The 21,994-nt window shown below is 35.4% G+C and overlaps 1 protein-coding gene across 3 annotated transcripts in view; it reads left to right on the top strand.

Moving 5' to 3' along the window:
* Positions 1-1,068: 1,068 nt before the first annotated feature.
* The window catches only part of WDR27_1 (WD repeat-containing protein 27), a 31,884-nt gene continuing 10,958 nt past the window's right edge, over positions 1,069-21,994 (top strand). Inside the window, exons 1-13 of one of the 3 annotated variants that reach the window (XM_051208076.1) lie at positions 1,069-3,766; positions 3,803-3,832; positions 3,873-3,948; positions 3,988-4,096; positions 4,127-4,357; positions 4,391-4,502; positions 4,538-4,667; positions 5,994-6,153; positions 8,013-8,146; positions 13,130-13,303; positions 14,861-14,941; positions 16,803-16,909; positions 19,611-19,942. In XM_051208076.1, the coding sequence (XP_051067312.1) occupies positions 4,151-4,357; positions 4,391-4,502; positions 4,538-4,667; positions 5,994-6,153; positions 8,013-8,146; positions 13,130-13,303; positions 14,861-14,941; positions 16,803-16,909; positions 19,611-19,942 (1,437 nt within the window). In that variant the 5' untranslated portion in view covers positions 1,069-3,766; positions 3,803-3,832; positions 3,873-3,948; positions 3,988-4,096; positions 4,127-4,150. Of the gene's footprint in view, positions 3,767-3,802; positions 4,097-4,126; positions 4,358-4,390; positions 4,503-4,537; positions 4,668-5,993; positions 6,154-8,012; positions 8,147-13,129; positions 13,304-14,860; positions 14,942-16,802; positions 16,910-19,610; positions 19,943-21,994 lie in introns of all 3 variants that reach the window. The other 2 variants (XM_051208077.1, XM_051208075.1) reach the window with 2 other exon arrangements.

The raw sequence follows: 21,994 nt of genomic DNA, 5'->3' as shown, positions 1-21,994 counted from the left end.
TGCTTCCCAGGTATGTGAAGGATTCTACATCTTCCAGAGTTTCGCCATCAAGAGTGATAGGATTGCTGTTCTCCGTTTTGAATTTGAGGACCTTAGTTTTCCCTTTGTGTATGCTGAGTCCTACTGATGCAGGGACTGTTGAAACATGGATACAGAATAATATGAATTCATTATATTTTATGGTTTTTTATTAGTTGCTTACTACCAAATATGCGTTCTAAGTTTGCATTGAGGTAAGATATGGTGTAGACAATTAACGTTAGCGAATGAAAAAAAGGAATTGGAATGATATATATATATATATATATATATATATATATATATGCAAGTACGAGTCAGAGGCCATTTGGTGTTAGAATCAGAAGACATGAGGAGTGGGTGATGCATTAGTTGGGTTAGGTTCAGAGACAGATAAGATAAATTGTGTGATGATTTTAGAGGCAATGAAGTGTTTACACAAGTTTCCTGGAATTAATAAATTGATAAGATAGGTTGAGTAATAATTGGACAGGATTTGAACAGTTTATATAATTTAAGACAGTTAAGTGGATGGAAATGTATGAGTGAAAGTGTGGTTTTAATGTACATGAAATAAGAATTCAGTAAGGGAAGACCACATAACGAAATAAATATTAACAAAATCAAACTAATGTAAAATGAACAAAAGACTTGAAGTGATGTGTTGTCATAAAATATTTTCGAAAATCAGATATTGAAACGAAGTTGTGTAGTAGCCAACTAATGAAAAGTAAATAAGGAACGAATTGAGCAAAGAAATTTCTTTGCTCAATTCGTTCCTTATTTACCAAATGGCAAAATGGGAATTTTTACTAGTGAAAGGTGTGTAGAATTATGGTCTACTATGATATTAGTACTGCTCTAATAATAGACCTAATCCTAAATTTGTAGATTTGTCATGATATAACTGCCTAATCTATAAGATCTTACGTGGAAGTCACACCATCGACTACACCAACTCACTGTATCGTATCAATTACCAATACATGATGTAGAACAAGGTTAGACTACAGAAGGAACAATATATTTAACATGAATAGAAGATATAAGGTAACATTCAGATGGACCACGCCTGCATCGCCGAGCCATGCCATCCGATCAACTCCAGTCCATTCAATTCATTGTTCACGCCTTCTCCATCGTTAGGTATTTCTCCGCGTTAAATATTGAATATCTATTTTCTGAGTAGTCTCATGTTCACAGCTTTGTGGATTGTGTGGCTATTGTCCAATGCCACTACAGATGTTCAGATTAAGGTAATTGTCAACCTGATAGCTATTAAAAACAAAAATGATTAAGATTTAGGATTATGGCTAACTAATAGTTTTGAGAATAATTAGAAAGGGTTCGATATAACAACCAGAAAAAAACAGATTTTGAGAGACAAAAAGAAATGTTAACACTGTGGAAGAATGAGAAACTAAATATATCGTCTATATTTGCAAGGATAACGCTTAAACTGGTGGATAGCAATCGCGTATGCTGTACATACATTTTCATCTGCATTCGTTTTGAGACGTCTCTTCTAACGGTATGTACGATTTTGAAGGAGTCTTTTAGTGATAGGGACTGATCACAATCAACTAGATGTTTTGAAACCGGGTCCTCAATTTACTTCTGAGATTCTTTAGAAAGCCTGATGTTGCGTTCCGAAGGAGTTCACTTTGTGCGACCAATATAACCCCCCCACATAAGCGAGTAAACTGAAAGACACAAATAAATTCAGCCCAAAGCGTGAGTTCATCCCTCACATAGCTAAGAATTACAGACTTACTAGAAAGGACAGTGTGAAGTTCAACTCTACAAAATGTTTTTCTCAGAGATGTAGAAAGTCTGATTTTCATACTTCTCACTAAAGTATCTCTGTTGAACATGATATCCTCAATCATTATTTCGTTCTGTGATATGGCCCGCTATGCCTGCAAATAAACACATGTGCTTGAAATATAATGAATAAATGTGGCGTAGCCAACACGGACTCACCTGGGAGAAAGAAAAGTGAATGGTGACAGATCTGCACATTTATGTGCACTCAACAAAATGGTTTTATGGCCCTATATCTGACCCCGGTCTGATCCTACGGTGATTCTTCTTACAATATATGTCATCTATTCTCGTATATAATTATTAACCTAACTCGCGTCTGTGAATAATTGGATTAAAAAAGCCAAATACGAGGATGAATTTTGAATACGCATATTTCATGCACTCATTGATTTGAATAGATAATCAGGGAGATGGAACAAAAAGGGAAGAGCGAATCAGATTACAGAGGGCAAGTGAGCCAAGTCGATTTAATCAAGCGTTAACCGATATTTATAGCCAGATACAAATAAGCTACAAACATGTGATGAGTATGATAGGATCTGCACACATATACACTCATCTAAATACAGTCAGAATAAACAAGCCAATAAGTGACAAGGTCAAAATGTGGTTTAAGAAGAATGAATAGATTGGCTTATCCAGAACCTGGAATAAATTGTGTGAGTTTCATATGACACATGACGTTACATTATCCCCCACAATAGTTATAGGTGTCACAATATTCTCTCACAAACGCATACACAAAGCTACATGCCTCACAGGACCACACTACAGAGAACCAGATCCATCATATTCGTACCAGTTAGAAATTTGGTAGATCCGTCGGAGACGTGGCAACCAGGAGAGGAGCTAACATAATTTCAGATCACCACCCGGTGGTTGCTAAGATGAAAGCTGAATACACTGAAGCAAACATGCAAGTGAACAGGAGCATTAGAGCCGATAAGCAGAAATATATGTAAGACCTAGCAACGACAGGGGAAAAGGCTGGAAGAGGAGGAAGTACGAAACAACTATATGAGACGACGAAGAAACTGACAGAAAATATAATAAACCAGAGACCAGTCAAGGACACGAGGGAAATTTGATCACTGAGATTAAAGAACAGAGAAACGGATGTGTATAACAGTTTGAGGAACTCAAATAAATCAGCTCCACTGAATCTGCCGGACATCAAAGAAGCACACACAGACCTTCCTATAGATGTCACTCCACCAACAGTCGAGGAAACAGGGATGTACGACAAAGATACCAAGAGTGGGATGGCAGCAGCATCTAAGGCTCTGGGGTCGAACACAGAAGTAACTGCAAACATGCTTCGCATCACAATAGAAGTCGGTTTGGTGAGACTATAATTTGCGGTCGATCTTTGAGTGACGCCAGATTGACATTGAGAGTGTCTACTTAATTAATAAGGCTAAATGAGGGTTGTAAAGCAGTTTGAAGGATAAGGATTATTATTTACAGTTAATGTCTAAGGTTTGGAATTAGACTAGTGGTTTTTCATCATGAACTGACATCAGCTACAATGTCAATACGCTATTTGGCCAAATGGGTGAGTGAATTTTGCTCCGAAATGCAAGACTTCTTATCGTAAATCTGTTTGATTCATCCATAAAATGCAGTCTCACCGCATTTGGAAAAGGTTCAAAGGAACGTTAAAACTAGCACAGGTCACCTAGACTCCTGTTGTTTTAAAAATTAAACTGCTATTGAACACTGCATTGTTTGTGTTAGCGACTGTTGACAGTGTCAGTTTGAAACTGAACATATTGTAATGCCAGTTTCTCAGTCTCCAAGTTTAGGTTTTTTCGCTGCTAGCGGACTCTGTCTAGTTGATATTGTAGAGAACGTCGTATGTTATACGTCAACAACGGCTCTCGATAAGATTTGCACTGGTTTTATTTGTGACTTGCCATCAGTGAGTTTGCTTGACACTGACATTTAATTTAATAAGTTTCATTCTATTTACAAATCTAGTTCTTCCGTAATTTTTCTAAAAGTTCAAGTAATCTGTTCTGATGTAGTTATTGTTCTCGCAAATGCTGAAGCTTTGGAAATTCTCCAGTTCTCACACAAGTCATTAAAGTATCCAAAAAGGATGTCAGTTTTGAAATTATCCTCTTCTATACAGTTTTGTAGAGAGTTCATTGAATATGTATCACGAAGCCCTCCTGTTCTACGAATCGATCCATCTTTCTCTTGCGTTATTATTGGTGATGAAAAGCAATTGAAAGCATGGCATCTCAAGGTTTCTTTTTCTTCTGAATAATCTTTCCAGGAAACTCAAAACATTGTAGTGTCAATGGGATTGCAACCAGCCAATATTAAAGACATCGATTTCCATAACTCTGTTCCACAATATGCTTTTGTACTTATTGATGACCTTTCGTGCAGAATTTGGGATGTACACGCTTGCAAACTAATACATACTATAAGTCCCCAAAAAATCACTGCATTCAGTTCGAGTTTGATCAATAATTGTATTCCGCTAGGCACAAAAGATGGCCAGGTAAGGCTTTTGTATCCATAAATAAAAACTTAGATCTTATCTTTCTGCCCTCATTCTTTCCAATGCATTCAGTTGTGCGCACTTCCTGAGCCTGTAGTCAAAAGTGGTGTTGAACTCCGAAAGACTAGTTCGATTATCCACCCAAGTAATGCTAAATTTCATACTTTATACTTGTTTTAGCAAGTGAAAGGCCGTCATGGTCAAAAATTGCCGCCTTTAATCCATCCATTTCTATAGAGTTTTCAAATGAAATAGTTGCCTTCACAACAGTGGATTTGATATCTCTTCACTCTGACAATGATGTACCCAGGTACGCTTGACATTTTGACTTTTCATAACATTTGTTTTACAAATAACACTTTCTTTTCAAAGAATTTATTCCTAACTCCCTATAAATTCATACATTCATGGATGTCTGTTATGAGCCTAAACTCATCCCCATCCATCTCAACAGCAGTATAATTTCCTCCTGTGATACTCATGTAAGTAATGTCGGTTGGTTATTGAACCTAAGGTATTATTAATGGATCAGGCAGATAAGTTACTTCAAATGTTGTTAACGTTTTAAAATATAGATTAGTATGTATCTGTAGTCGAAAATAATGCTGATTCGCACCAACGATCTCATTTTGGACCCTCAATGACTTAATCCACTCTCCACAACTACATTCACCATATTTTAAATTCAAGTTGTAGATGCTGTATTTTCAAATAGTATATCACGGCCACATGGGTTATTCTAGCTTTCGGGAATATTAATTAATTTATTCTCCTTCAGTCATATTCTGACCTTGCCAGTCATTCGCCTATAACCTTAAGTGCTTTTATTTGGGCGTATGTATGTATCGTGCACCCTAATCACCACATACCCTTAGCTTATTTTTGTCTAGCTATAAATAGTAGGTCGCGTCATATCAAAGTGAGATGGTATTCTTTCTCTCTTCAATTCGCTTTGCTTTTCTACTTCTCATCTTAATGTCTATTCGAGTAATCAAATAGATTAAATAAACTCGTCAAGCTCAATCTGTATTTGGCATCTAATTGCCCCTGTCGCTCAAACAGAGTTAACCTAAGTGTATTATACAGAATTAAACGGAAGATTTATGTTCATAGCATATTCGTTCATTCAAATTTCAGTCAGATCAACGGCCCACTAAACTGTTAAAGCTTCATGATGTTTGACATCATTATTGCAAGAATACATGAGCTTCTTAAAATTAGGCCAAACTAATGACTTAATTGGTTATGACTAAATGATCACTAAATATATTTCAAGTTGCATAGAGATCTATAGTTAGTTTGAATTCCCGAATAATAAACTATTGAAGACCTGAATACCATTTTGAGTATATGATTGAACATTATATTTTTTCTTTAGATAAATCTTTTAGTTGTTAACAGAAAAATTTTGATCGTAACGGTATAACTCAGTATTGGCGTTTGCTTGGTTTTCTGAATTACCACCGTATGCTCACCAAAAACCAACCAAAACGAAATCATGTTCATTGCAAGAAATGTTTTGTAAAGTTTCGAATCCGTTTTCATAATCTACTCATTAATAATCACTTATTCTCCACCTCTCTCTGATCTAATAATATTTCCAACTTGCAAATACCAAATAATTTTCTTTTTTAAGGACTTCTGGACTGAGGTCCACTTTATCAATCATCCTGTCACGCGCTAGATTATACATACTGGATATGTCCAATCATAATGTTATGGCTAGCTGGAGTTGGATGGATCTTAAGCTTTCTAACTGGAACTACATATACAATGCAGAAATTACTAGTACTTCAGTAAGTAACTCCTAAAAAGTGCCTTATTTCAAAAATGAAATCCCGTCATCTAAAAAGCCTAGAAGCTTTTGCCTGTCCACTCTAAGTATGTTAAGAAAATAAGCTTGAAAACCTATGAACCATATTTTGTGTATTTTACAGATCTAGAGGGTGGGATACTGCATTATAATTACACACTAGTTCTATTTCCCGAGCCTCATTATTTGTTAGTAATGTAGGTTTAGAAAAAATATTGTCTGGCAAAAATAGGTATTAGGTCAAATTACCACACTTCTCATCAGTACATTGTAACAAAATTAACCACGTGAAGGTCAAAAGAGTCAAGTTATTAGGTGCTATAACAATGACGAACTGAACTTGAGAAGTGTAATCCAAAATAAATAAATAAAACTATAATTAAGAAAGTATGTATTTTGATATTTAATAAAGGATAGAAAATGAAATATGTACTCAAAGGTGACTTTTTGCAAATCAAACTACCAGAGGTCTCTAGCTATAAATTATGGTCTGACAAACAAGTACATTTCTCATTAAGCCGATATTCAAAAACTTTAAAAACTGATGTCATTTATTGATCTGACTTCCCCTGTCAATTTGTCAATAGAATTCATCTTAATCAGAACTAAACTTCACAGTAACTGATGACCAGGAATCCCTCATAGATGTCATGGACACCTCAGTAAATGGATGTTCAAATTTATCAACAGACATTCCATTTGTACTTAAGAACTTACATCTAAGCTCAGCATCACTCACTAGTCCCTTCATATACGATTAGTGCTTCAAAAATATTCGTTACTAGTTATTTTTAAACTTTGTTTGTTCTACTATCATAGGTTGTTTCCCACTTGTAGAGGAAAGCAGTGAATTAAGATACAATATACTCGTTATTTGTATGACAAACGGGTATCTCTCTCGTGCCATAAGGTTATGAAAGCCACCAAATATCAAGAGAGCTCACGCATTCATGCCATGGTTTTGTCGTCAACCGACAAGTTAAGGTGGCTGATGTGACTACCAGAAAAAGCGAAGTTCCTGCTTTTCTCAACCTCATCACTTTTTATGTTTGTACTGGACATTGATATATATCAATTTTGAACAACATCTTGCATATAGAGAAGAAAATCCATCCGAAACATTATCACTCAAAACTTTTGAAAGACTCCTGTCAGTTTATATCACTTGTTATCATACACTAGTATGGGTGCTTTTTGTTTTATTTATAGAACACAGTTGAATGCTAGCATCGTACTTTATTTCATTAGCTCCATAAAATACGGTAGATTCATCTTAATGAATTCGACAATCGACATACATTTTTCTGTCTAGTATTTCCGTTGTCACTATGCTTTCTTCCTTCTTCAATTTTAGAATTATAAATGAAATAATCGTTCAACAATTAGCAGAACTGACAAATTATTACTAATCGGAGAATAATACGATAACCGCTGAACTTTACGCTGTTAATTTTACCAGTATTTAACGCTAAACAGATGATCTTCAGGCTTCCCGGTCGGCACGTTCCATATGATTCTTTAGTACTGGATACAAATTTAGATTTGTCTCATAAATAATTGACTGTATAGTGTAATATCAAGGTCTTCATCCAAGTTAACAACATTACCCATCTATATTTGGTCAAAAGGTTTTCTAGACTTAGAGTACAGCCCACAAAACGCTGACTGACTTTAATCTTCTCGTAAAAATACTCTTGAGTGTTATCTTAGTTACTTGTTTGATACTTATCACCAATAAAGCTGTTTTAACAGTTACACGTAACCATCTTTTAAATCATCCTGTGGAAAAAGTTCCATTGATTTATATAAACTTGATTTATTTCTTCCGTTTTATTTTCCAAGGGTGCTGTAAACTTTTGGATTCGTGGTAAGAATGACTCTGTTGGATTTTTTACCATTCCGTTCGAAAATGTTTCTGCAACAAATGTATATGAAAATATTTCAAACAGTTCTCCATATCTATCATTTATTGCCAAGTAGTTTAACTGTTTTGGTGTCATTTGATCATTGAATTTTTCATCTTGCTGATGTTGTCAAGAAGGACACTTAAGGTTTCACGACTAAACCATCCAACTCAGAGAACAAAACACTCAAAATTCATGTTGCTCGACAACAGTTCTTTTTTAATTAAAATTGGAATAGTAGCTAGCAGTTGGATCCAGGACGAGTGTCTCAACCTATTTTAGACTCACCAGTTGGATATACCGTCCGATGAGCCACAAATTGAACGAAACTTGCGTCCCTGAATCCACTGCTATCCACTGTTCCAACTTTAAGACTTGCAATTATATGACAATGTTGAAGCGATCCACATAAGATGCAAGTATGCCGAAAAAGGCTGATCAATTGTAGTCTACAGCATCAACAACAGGAAGATCCAAACACTTACCGTTGTGAATGTTTATATTCTCTGAGGTGAACGGTTTAATTATGTCATTCTAATCGTTGTTCTGAAGAACATCATCATACAATCATGTACCTGAGCTCAGTGTCGTTTCGAAATTCTATTTGTCGTAAAACACTCATATTTGTAACTAATTGAGTAAAAGAAGTATATTTTTTATCTTATCAAAACTGTTTTCAAATGTGCAGCTTAAGTTTTCAGAGCTATTTTTATAGAAAACCATCTTCATTAATTGATGTGTGGGTGAGAAAAATAATGGTTCTTTATTTAGGTTGTCATTAAGTGACCGGCCTATATGATTCCTTACCACCCCTTTTAAAAAAATTGTGGGGTGTGAATGAAAAATTTAGGTATCGTTGATTGGTGGACTTGTTTTGCAAGTGTGTGCTCAAGTGATAATGAACAAACATTTTGTTACCTTTAATAATTTTGTAATTGGACGTAAACTGTTCATCTTTGTAATCTGATTAGTTGAAATTGAAATCGTATCTAGAGTTGTGATTGGATGTCAGAATTTTGATTTTTACATTTGAAATTTAATGATAATGAATAATCCTTTTTGTGTAATCTTAGTCTTGTAAAAAATTTAGACATTTATAGAAAAAAACACCAACTTAATTGCATTACCGTGCAATCCTACTGTTAGTGAATGTGTATTGGGATCAATTTTTGTTTTCCGATCAAGTATACCTTGAATTGAAGTCGTTAGTTATCTTAACACGAATAATTATATGTATCTCAGTAAAAGAAAGTTGGGTGAAAAAGGGAACTGAAAATCGGTTTGAATATTTGATAATAGTGATTACTGAATGAGGTCGGTAGTCAAATATTTAATACCAAATTAATAAACAAATTATCACTAAAGTGTATGCATAGGTTTTTTGGTAACACATGGTGTGTTAATGGGAAAAAGAAATCAACATATCAATAAATCATTATGATAACTTACTGGTTGCAAAATATGTATAATTCAGGTGAAGCAACCATAGACCATCATTTAATGAACTGACTTTGACAGTACATGAAAGTAGTAATAAATTTTCCGAAATAGACACTTAATATTTAGTAAACGATTATTTTGTAAATGTTCATTCATAATGAGAATTAGACAACGTTAGAGTTGAATGTGGTTAATTTGGAAATCCATTGAAACGGTTCATTATTTTCACTTGTAAATTATTTGTAGTTCTTTATTTTAAAATTAATTATTTGGTCGTAATAAGAACTAGTGTGTTTAATCAGTCATGTGTGAATATTGTTAACCGCCGTAATATGAAACCTGAACTATATCTAGACATAACGAATGTAACCATTTTTGACAAGCATTTGAAATATCAGTTTCATGAAGTGTAAATGAACAAGCCTACGTCGTCTGACTGACTCAACAAATATCTATCGACTTTAAACGTATAAATATGAATAAGGTCAACTGTATCAATGAACAAAATAATGGAAATCAAATTGTGGGTGGCCCTCAAAAGGGCCTTCACTCGTTCTCGCGGTCGGACGTCGTCACTATTAGTTTGTAATGGCGCCACAGATAGGACAGTGCACTGCTCGTACGTTCGGCGATGGGTCGTAGGCACAGAAGGTGTGAAACATTGCTGTTCTCCATGCAAGTTTACTGATGTTCTTGGTAGTCTACCGTGAACTATGAAGTCATGAAGTGAACTGCATCACTATTACTGTGTGTGCAGTAAGCCAATATGTGACGGCATGGTAATCCGTTTTCAATGAAGAATGAACACGAGCACCAGCTAGTATCGACGTGTACGTAGTACGTCCCTGTGGCGTCCATAGCGGTGAATAAATCTTCCGACAATGCAGACTACGTTATAGGAATGCGAAGGTGTCGCTTCAGTAGTTGACAGGCAACTGGTGTCAGTCGTTCCCCCGACAATCCATTGAATATTTATGTAATCTTGCTTCCATCCAATATCCAGTACGAAGCAACACATTGAAAATGGATCTGAGAACCGGTGTTTTTCGATTAAGGTGATACATCTTCAAGACTCGGTGACTGGTCTCGACGAAGTTCGTATTGTTCAGTTCAAAGAGAGTGGATGGCGGTCGAAAAGCAGTGGACCATTTGTGTTTCCATGGTAGAAGGTGGTCTCTGACGTATCTGCCAAACGTCCCGTCCGACATTTCGATTAACGAAAGTACGTTGTTAAAACAACAAAATCATGTTATGTAGATTTTGATTTACCTTCCAACCGTTCGAGTGAGCATGAGGCGAAAGAACAGTTGTACAATTTCTGATCGCACCCTCTACAATAACGGTTACTGGGTTAATGTTAATGAACGAAACACTTACCCTCTTTATCACATTTCGAACAAGGTGTACGCGACACAGAATATGGTGTGCATCCGGATACACCTGCGTAATAGCAGCAGCAATTGCAGGTGAATCATCGGTCACAATGCCTACCAGCTGTCGACTGTTGGTACACCGTTGGAAAAAACGCAGGAATGCAGAAATGAATGTTGACGTTTCGCGACTTAAAAAGGCAATGCACATGGGTATTGCCTTAAAATTCATATCCAGGGCAACGACTTGATATAAATGGACGTTCTCGTTATTCGTTTTGTACGTCCCGTCAAAACCAATTACGTCACAAAAGTGACCGGCCAAATTCACTTGCTCAGCAGTCATGAAGAAGAAATACGATAGACAGTTCTCATCGTCCAATTCGTATTCGCAAAGCCCACCCAAGGATGTTATGTGAGCTTTCAATTTCCCGTAATCACCTATAGTGTACATTATGAATTGGCAAATTCCGTACCAGGAAGGTTCGCGTGTGAGAACACTTTGTACCGCATATTACAGACATCTTGGTCGGTCAGACATTTCCCATAAGATTGGTAAGCAAAATTCTTTATGTGGAATGCAGCGGTACCGGAAATCAGCAGCGGTCTCACAGTTTCAAACTCCCCATCCGTTAACCTGCGCACCCATGAATTACCTTGGTACCTCAGGGAATTGCACTCGTGATTGTGATGTACATATCCACGTACAACAGTCCAATAGCCGTCTATAATCTTACAAAACATAAAGGCCGGACATTGGGTGTTCATAGAAGCCCTTCGTTAAAAAAATTATAAAACAGTTTACCAAATTACCCCCTCCGTCCAATACGTTGTGACGAACCGCGAGATCTTATACGCCCATTTCGCCAACACACAAATTTAATGTACGATTTTTGATCTCTGCCAATATGCGACTCTCTCACATAATGACTGTAAGTCGATCTTTCAAAATTTGTGATAGTGGTCTTTAACGCTTCAACCGATGGAAACGCAACCAGAAACAAGGTAGTCAAAAAGACTTCCTCCACTTCCGTTACGTGAGAAACACCAGCGCTTGTACTCAGCACGTTACCCTGCTCCATAATGACGATTGAAATTGTGCTTCGTCGACAAGTACTGATAATTTATAACAATTTTCAAGACATAACTAACCAATTAAATCTAATTTTTGAAACTAGCCATTTCATTGGACGAAACACGGGATGAAAAATATTATAATTTGGGGGTGGAAAATTTTTTTTAAAAAAAAATGGCCGGTCGGACAATATTATTCCTTTATTTAATCAGACCAGTAGCTAGTCTGACATGCATTAGATGAATTATATATTTTCCTACCCTCATTATTATTGGTTTTGTTGTTGGTCTTTGGTGTGGAAATATACTTACGTTCTAGTCAAACTAGTCACGTGCTCTTGATTTGAGTATGTTGAAGTCCTGTACAATAGACACTAGAAGGATATCTAGTGCAAACATCCATCTAACGTAAATTAACCTACCATTCGTGTAGACAGGAAAATTCAGCGTAATAACATCAAATACTACATTCATCACGTCAGATTTCATATAGTCCCATTAGTATAATCGCACTTGATACAGTAGTGAATGAGAACACAGGCAAGGACAGCAGGTTATATTTAGCACAAAATTACAGTTACTTGGTAAAATGTAAAAACCATACTCCAATACTTCATTTACAAAATGTTCATTAATTCTCTCACACTTCATTATCCCTTCACTTCCATACCAATTACTTTCTATTCCCTTTCTTTCCTCTTCGATTTTATCATCCTTCTGCAGCCAGGCATTCTATTATTAACGTTATATACTACTTATATCGATACAAGTAGCACACACCACGATACTACACTAACTAATGGAGTCCAGTTACGTCTAACGTGGGACATATATCACCAATAACCATGGACGAGGATCATACACCATTTTACGAATTGACTATTATCATAAATTTAGATTATTGGATACTAATTCAGTAGTCTAAATGTGACCTTCTAGTCACTGGGCCTGAAAATATTGATTCAACATCTAACGGGGTCGTTGGTGCCCACTGATATGGGTCCCACACTAAAACGAACCAGTTTTCTAATAACTGTTGGTTTTGAATGGCTGCTTAGTAAAACCTAGTCTATAATATCAACTGCATTTTATGTTTATATTGCCAAAACATATTCCAGAAACAAGTTTCCTTCCTCCATGAGGTATTTTTTATATGCATCATTATTTACAGATATGATCTGTTAACGAATTCCGTGTTGAATACTTGCAACAAACATCAGCTCTTTCAAAATAATGGCAGTAACAGAAATAAAAGTCAATTTTCAACATTAAATAAAACATTAGACAAACCAGTCACATTTGGACATAAAATCAAATCTTCTGGTTATGCGAAACAAGAACCAATGTAAGTCTTATTATCGCTCGCAATATTTCCTATAGTGGCCAATTAGAAATAAAATAGGACTAGGTGTATATTTGTATCGGCCAAAAATTATCACACTATACATAAGCACACTAACCAAATTAAAAATAGCCAAGCAGAAATAACAATACCTATAATACTAGCTATCTAAACATGGGGTTTGAAAAGAACAACTCAAATTAAGGGTAAAAGGTATGAAATCACAATCCGGAAGTCTATTTCTCTTGACGCAGTTCAGTTCAACAGTCAATGACTTCGTCGAATGATGCTAAGTAATGGTTTAACCGTCCTGACCATTCTTCCAACATACTTCCTTATAAATGGTCATATCACGTCTATATCTTCTAACCATTTATACTCAGGACCTATTTTTTTTATAAAAGAGATAGGTGTTAGTAATGAATAAATAGTGAGGTCATGTACTAATCCAGTATGACACCCCCTGCTTCGTAAGAAATTCGCTAACATTGATTTAATGTGAGATTTGTTCAGAAAAAATCAGTGCACGAAAACTACACATGTAAGTGTATTTGCTTGTCGGGGAAACCCAGGAAATTCCTCGGGAAGAGCCAAAAGTCCCCCTGAAAACGCTGAAAAACATTTTACCGAATCAGCATTGAGAAGAAGTTTCTCAGGAGCATCTAGGAAGTAATGCGTCACGTGTCACACTTCTGATTGGATGATTATCAGTCGTGCTTCTATGTTTGGCAGGGTTCCAGAAGCCCAAGGCCATCTGTAGTGCTATAAATACACTCAGTTCTCTGTGCATAAACTAACCTTGGAGTAAAGCGTTTTTTCCATAATACACTCCTTTCCTCTCATGTTCAAGTTGTGTAAATTTAGCCTGAGGTTATCAGAAGAGCTTAAGAAACCGATTCAAGCAGTTAGTCAGAAGATTTATCATTTTTATGACCGAAAGTTTTGTATTTCAATGGTGAAATAAATCTAAATCTGCCAACAGTATTTATCTTGCGTGCTTGCATCGAGCTATAATCAGTATCTGTTTATATCATCTCAACAGAAAATGACAATAATACACAAAGATTTCTCACTATGAAAAATGCAAATGTTCAGTTTTCACATACACCGTAGGTATTTTCATCATTTCGACTGATTATGTTTTATATCATCCAACGTTTTCAACTACTGATTACAATAATCGCTTGAATCTCAATCTAGTAGTTTGCATCTACGATCATTGTGCAATCTGACAGTTACTGACTTCATAGATTGAGGCTACGTTTTAGATTGGGCCACTCCTAGTTTTCTTCTAACCTACTTCTGCACTTACATATAGTACACATTGAAGTAGGCAATGTTTGAATATTTTAACTGCAAATTATAGACTCAAGTTAGATGTGACTGCTGTCTGTTTTTTATGGATTTTAACTAAGATTGTTTACTTGAACTTTTCTACATACGACAATAATTCCTCTTGAATAGTTTTCGTAAAAAGTGAGTACTTCAATATAAACATTCATTTAAATACTAAACAATTAAAAGATGATTGAGATCTAGCGGTAAAACTTCTTCTTTTAGGCGTAAAATGTTTCATCCCTTGATTTATGAACGTTCAAAACAAAGAAATGCTTTAAACTTAGGGAATGAAGAGAAGCTTACGTAAGTTTTCTCCTTTTTCTTAATCCTCTGTTACTAGTCATTAAAATGAACTTATAAGTTTGTTATTTTTTTTTAATGAATTTTGATACAAAAGAATTAATGTATAAAAAGAAATCGATATTACCCATCTCCACTTTCTCATGTGTCTTGATTGTTGTAGTAAATAAACTATGAATGAAATCTGTTCCATAACAATACTTCTCAAGTTGGCAAACTATTAAGAACTAGTTAGAACTGGACAGCTATTTTTATAGTTTGGATTATTTGGAAGCCCACGCACAAACTCAATAATACGTCCAGATTTTCTAAAGAACAAGATACTAATCACCATTTATACTGAAATTTCGAAGTTTAACTACAGACAATTTGGAGCATAAAGTCTCTACAATCCAATATTATCGGTAGATAATAATCAAAATTCCAGCTTAGTTAGCTTCATAAGCTATGACTTGGAATTATTAGGCCAGTATTATCAAGCGACTCCTCGTCTTCAGATGATGTTACTGTTATATCCCAGAATCGCTACTAATATGACTAGTAAATTGGGTTTATCGGCACTGTTGTAATTGGGTAACAAACTGTTATATTTGATGAATTGTCACTGCTATTAACGTATCAACTCTGTCGAGTCCCCATCCTTATTGCTTCTACTTAACGATCAGAAACCACTCCAATCCCTCGATTTTACCGCTTATACTGGTAAACGGAGACCATTACGGTTCCCACAATGCAAAGTGAGAACATGAAAAACTGATGCAATGAAAATCTATTGACTCCTTAAAAACAAGTCCCAAAATCATATCATCATTAGCCTACAATACAATCATTTATATACCACATTTCAAGCACCCTTTGTGGCATCACATGTGGCGAGAATAGTTATAGTTACTGTAAAAAAAACAATAAATATAGTTCATCTGACTCTCAATACAAGGAATAAAGGTGTCACGATGAATGAGAGTTCACACTTGCCATATAGAACAGAGTTTGTACCGAATTGATATCAGAAAATATTGATCTCAAAACGTTACACTGAACAAAGTTCTCACTTGTCACCCTGGCTGGAATTCATACGAAAAATATTGACCTACACAATGTCATCTTATCCTTTCATATCAGTTATTGTATGATAAATATACCTTTTTAGTATTGGAACCCTCGAGGACTCCCCGTCAAAATCCTCAGAAGCTGAGGAAAAGTTGAAAATCAGCGTTGAATGGGAATTTCCTAGAGACCTTGTCGAAAAACACTGGGTTAAGTGTTATGCTCTGATTGGATAGTTATGGACCTTGTTATTAAATTTAGCATGTTTTCGGAAGCTTCTCGAACACCAAGGTTACACAAACATGTATGTATCCTTGTGTTCTATACCTAATTTGACATTGTAAACAGAGCTCCCGTCCATTCTTTTGGCATTTTGTCTTCTGTTTTGGTCTTGAGTGTGGGATATTTCTCGGGGGACCAAAATGTGGTTAGAAAGTCAATATGGCGCATCTAGGTACCAGATATAATACTAGATGAACTGATTCTAAATTTCGATATTGTTCATGTCATTGAGAATTAAGTGAACTAACTTTAAATAGAGTCAATTCATGTCATTTGTTGTCAAATTTAAACCACTGTCGCTATTTGTAATCTTACATCTCCTCATTTACCCGACACAATTCATTCTACATAGAAATTGAGATGATGTTGAAAAAAAACTTTAAAATTAAACAAAACATTTTGTTTTTCACTGAAGACATTCAATTTATTACAATCCCATTATAATCACTTCAAAATGTTGTTCTTCATAAAAGTATATTGTTCTGTATAGTTTACAAAGTGTACAATTTCTCTATATTTCTTTTACTCAAAACAGAAAATTAACTAAATCTTATCCGAATACTGATGAACTTCCAAATGTTCTTCAAATAAGTGGATATGTCGACTCTTGTACTACACCAATCTATAAAGTTGCCTATTCACGTGAGTAATTTACTTGAAAACTAAGTGTAATTTCAACTAATACACACAGTCAAGCGGAAAAATATTATATGAAGATTATTTTGTGCAACATTTTCAAACAATAATGTATGTCTAGATATATTATTACAGTACGAGGGTTGTAGATTTCAACCGTGCCGGATGTTAGAAAATGTATCCATCGAAGACAAAGGGTTGTGGTTAAGCAATATCACAGACTGATTGAATTTAGACTTGTACACCACTGAATCTTGACTCGAAGGTCTGGAAGTTAAGGTGTTGGGGTGCAGGGCCTGTTTTGGGTGCGATTTCCGGTGAAAAGATCGTGGATGTCCGTTGTTGAAAAGACCTGTACTAGGAAGAAATGGTTGTCTGGTACTTACAGGTTTTCAATAACTGTCTAACATAGATCAGTTCGTTATCTCCATATTCATTATAACAGTTGTCACAAATGTCGAGAGAATCGACAAAACATTATTATTATTATTATCATCTGTTATTATAGCAATATCAACTAAGCATCAGGATTTGGTAGTCAGATATCTAAAAGATCAAGACAACTGTTTAGTTGTAAGTGTATCTATCATATGCTTGGTACCTAATGTGCAGATTACATGGCATTACTATGATCGACAGTTAGTAGCTTCGTCTCATACTCCGAGCGGATATTTAACTTTAATTGTTGTCGATTTCTGTATTTATGATTCTCACGTACTTCTTAAAACCATAGCAATAAATGTGACCTACAATTGAACACGTCGGATGATATATCATAAAATCAACTGCAGTCACACGGCCTTATTCACTCTCTATCTTTGGAAATTCTAATCTATAGTGCTATTCTATACTTCTCATTTTCTAATTTTATTTTTCCTCTCTGTCAACTGTATATCTCTTGCTCAATTTTTCAATGCGGTTTGCTGGTGTAGTAGCAGCAGGTTCAAAGAAAGCAAGTGGCAACCAAACCAAGATTTGTCGCCAGTTCATGAAGTCACTAACTGTTAGACTGAACCATCTTGGTAGGTCCAGACTACCTGGGTAAGGTTCTCGTGATAACTGTGATCAGTGGCTAGACACGAAGTGTTACACAGCTCAGAATAATAATAATAACAATTTTATATTCTGAAAAATAATAATTACAGAATTCACGCCAGTTTACAGGCATGATCAATTTTATATAAATAATAACGTTAGACGTGCAGAACAAACATGTGATAAAAGAAAGTTTTAAGTATACTAGTTCAGTAGTTGTTTAAGTAGTACATATATTACAGCGATCCAATGCATCAGCCGGGAATTTTTAATATTTCTTAAATGGACAGCCTGTTGATTTATGAACGGTGTAATTAAGGTCAATTCGTGTGCCAGATCGAAATAATGATAATTATCTACAACTAGAGAAATTAAAACGAAAACAGAGAGCACGGAACAACAAAGCAGTAATTACCAAAATATATCAATCCGGTCTACCTAAATGCGTGTGTCATGTGACACAGTGATATACTGTTTATGTTATTCAAATTAGTTAAAATTGCTAGGGGCGGTGTTAACATATTGACATCAAGTGGGTGGTTTTACTAAGGGAATTCACTAATAAAGATGGCTAAACATTTAAGGTTCCTAAAATATCACTTGTGGAATGAGATACACTTAAAGGCGCTAGACCATTCAATGCATTTTCAGAGGAGCAGATCTCAATGGCAAAGATACATTAATTCTTTGTCTTAAAATATGTATACTTTTTATCGCCTAAACTCATTATTCTCAAATTATATAGTCTACTTCTAGTCTTTCCTACTACCCCTGATACTGTTACTTTCTCTTCTACTCTGGCATTTATCTTGATAAGTCCACGTCACTGCGCTGATATTGTGTTACAACTTTAATATATGTGTATATACAATGTATATGACTAAGTGATATTATTGCCCACTCTATTTCTTATATTATTAGTTTTCTTGTTCGTTATACAGATATGTGTAGCAACCTTATTAGATAAACATTCGTGGCAGATCTTAGGTTATCTATGATTAGTCGACATATTTTGCTTTGATTAATTACTCTCATCTACAAGAAGTAGATGATTGTTGATTAGTGTTACTCGAATTCTCGTGCGGAATCAGTTTCCTCATCATAAACAAGTATGGTACGACCCTTCTTTCTCTCCAGTTGGCGTTTTTCTAGAGAGGCACCCTTCTACGGAATGAAGTTGCTAAACCCATCCCCAAAGTTTTATCCGTTCTTGGGACCGGTTGTGACCCGAGAAGAACTACAGGTGGTTTTTTCCCTAACATACTCGTCAAGTTTATATAATAGATGGGATGTAGCTAGCAGTGAAATCCATGTTCCGACACGTCGATTGGGTTTGCTTCCGAGACGTTTGAATTGAACGGTACTGGGTTGAGTCCCGGAAAGTACATCAATTCTGGGTTGCAGGCACAAGTCACTAATAAGAACCCATCTTGCAATCCACTGCTAGCTTCATTCCTTCTATTCTATACAAACGTGTCAATGACCATATTGAAACAATCTACACAGGATGTACGTATTTCAAACAAGACTTACTAAATTCTAGTCGAAATATCAACAATGGAATAACCCAAGCCATTAAAAATTGAATTATTACTCTTCAGCTTTTATCAATTTTCAGTCCGAAACGATAGCACATTTCGATCTTTCTCCTCTCATTTACTTAATGTTAAAGCTAATGGCAGTAGCTTGGCATCATGTTTGGGTAATGGGATTTGTCTGATTACTCGACGTGATCAAAACACATTGGAAGAAAAACGAAAGAAGTTATTTCCTTCAGCTGAAGCATTACGTGGCCATTTAGGTCCTCTTCTCTGGGCTTCTTGGTCGACGGATAGTTGTTTGTTGCTAACTTGTTCGTCGGACCGAACTGCGCGTATTTGGAGAATAGGTGTAAAAGGATTGAATAAAAACGTGACCACTAAAATCGGGTCAGTAACTCAACTTATATTCGATTCAATACACAAAGGAGCTACAAATGATTACGGAGAAAAAGTTAGCCTGAAGGTCTGTTAGTTTTTATTTTTTCTAACAGAAAATTTGCTACAAAACCACAAATAAATTTTAATAACCAACTATTTTATATATTGATTTATGTATGGTAGGTTAACTTAAATATGACAGAATAGATTTTAAAAATCCAGTTTGCAGTTCATATTACAGACTGACTGAGCAACGACTGAAAACTAGCAATCACTAAACAACTGGTTCACCTTGGTATATGAATCACTATAGTACTCATCTACCACTCCATATGAGGTTTATCCTAGGACCTTCAGGTTCGAGCAAGCGCTTAGACTTTAGATCATCTCATGGTTCACATTCTCAAGTTCAATCTATCACTGACGTTACACAACTATTATCACCTTTTATCGGTAATATATGTTGCTGAATACGACTGATTTCTACTGATTATAGCTACTCACTATAACTCCGAGAACTGCCTCTCTCTCTTCCAAGCTAAGACGAAACACTCGTCCAGTACTTCTTGATTTTTATGTTTGTTTGACTAAAGTCAATCCGTGACGCAAACTATAACATTTAATATTTCTTAAATTCCTTATGGTTTCTCTAACTTGTGACTTTTTGGAGAAAGATACAAAGTAATTTATAGTCAGAATGAGTTTTGTGGAGAGTTTTTTTAGAAATTTCATAGGTTGAAATCATGAGTCGATTGAAGCCAGACCACCATGGAAAACCGTCTAGTGCTTCCAGGTTTCCCATGGTGGTCTAGCTTCAATCGACTCATGATTTCAACCTAGTAATTTATAGATTTATGGCAAAGTCATTCACAGAAAAGTAATATAAAAATTTCGTTAATATATTCCTGTTTTGCTCAGTTCTTCGTTGAAATAGTGAAAAATACCTGAAAACAATACTATTATAACAGACAAATAAAAATATTTTTTGCTTTAACTACTATTCTACGATTTTACGACCAGTGACCGAGATCTCACTACCACCAGAATGAATACCCGATCGATACCCTCTATACAAACTCTGGATCACGTTACAACAAATACACGATTAAATAAGAAAGAAAGATTAGTTCAGCGAAGAGTTCTCTTTTCGGCGAATTCATTTTCAAAGCTGTACAATCGCAAATATATATACTTATTTTTACAGGGTGATAATAATACTGATAATAAACTTATGATATACATGGTGACGGTGAGGTTAAATAAACAAAGCTATTAGAAAAAATTTTTTTTTAAAAAACAAGGAAAGTTTGATAGTTAATGGCTTAGATATTCATCGGGTAAGAGTAGCTCAGCATGATAAAATAACATAAAATGTTGAAACAGAGATGAAATGTAATCGGAATGATCGTTGAAATAAAAACAAACCGGTTGGGGGTACAAGATTTGAAGGGAAGATGGAAGGTGAAGCAGGTGGCTGTAAAAGAACAAGAGTAATGAGAAAAAGAAAAAATTTTAATACATTAAGACCACGGTAAAAGAAGAGGTTGTACCAGTCTCTTTTGTACACATAATTCTGGTTTTTCAAAATGTATGGCTATTGCCTCGGCAATGCAAAGGAGATGTAGTCTAATTGTCTTAGGAAGGCTTCTACTTACCTTGTAGATGACTTTGAACGCAGAGTCTGTCTTGATTGAGTGACCTGTGTTCACAAGGTGTTCGACTATAGAACTTCTTATTGAGCCGCTGCCTCCTCTTCTTAGCCACGCCGGACAATGTTCTTGAATTCTTTTGGATAAAGTACGCATCGAACGACCTATATACCTAGCTCCACAAGAGCAGGTAAATTGGTAAATGCACATTGAATTGGTCAGATGCGATAATTTATCTTTCAGATTATTGGCGAACAGTGATCGGCTGGAGAATAATATTCGCGATGTTGCTGCGAAGAATGTTCTTTTTAAAGAATCTGAAATTCTCCTCTTTAAGATATATGCGGCTCTATCACCTTTGAAGTCGATGTTCATGTATAAAATTTTCTTTTCTACTGCAGTTGTTTGTGGTCTTGGCATTTTCGGTTTCATGTCCTTACCAATGAATATAGAAGGATATCCGTTTTTGATAAGTATCTCTTTTAAAA

The sequence above is a fragment of the Schistosoma haematobium genome, chromosome 2, assembly GCF_000699445.3.
Source record: "Schistosoma haematobium chromosome 2, whole genome shotgun sequence".
Classification (NCBI taxonomy): Eukaryota; Metazoa; Platyhelminthes; class Trematoda; order Strigeidida; family Schistosomatidae; genus Schistosoma; species Schistosoma haematobium.
Note: the sequence above shows the minus strand (reverse complement) of the source record. Positions and strands in the feature narration are given on the sequence as shown.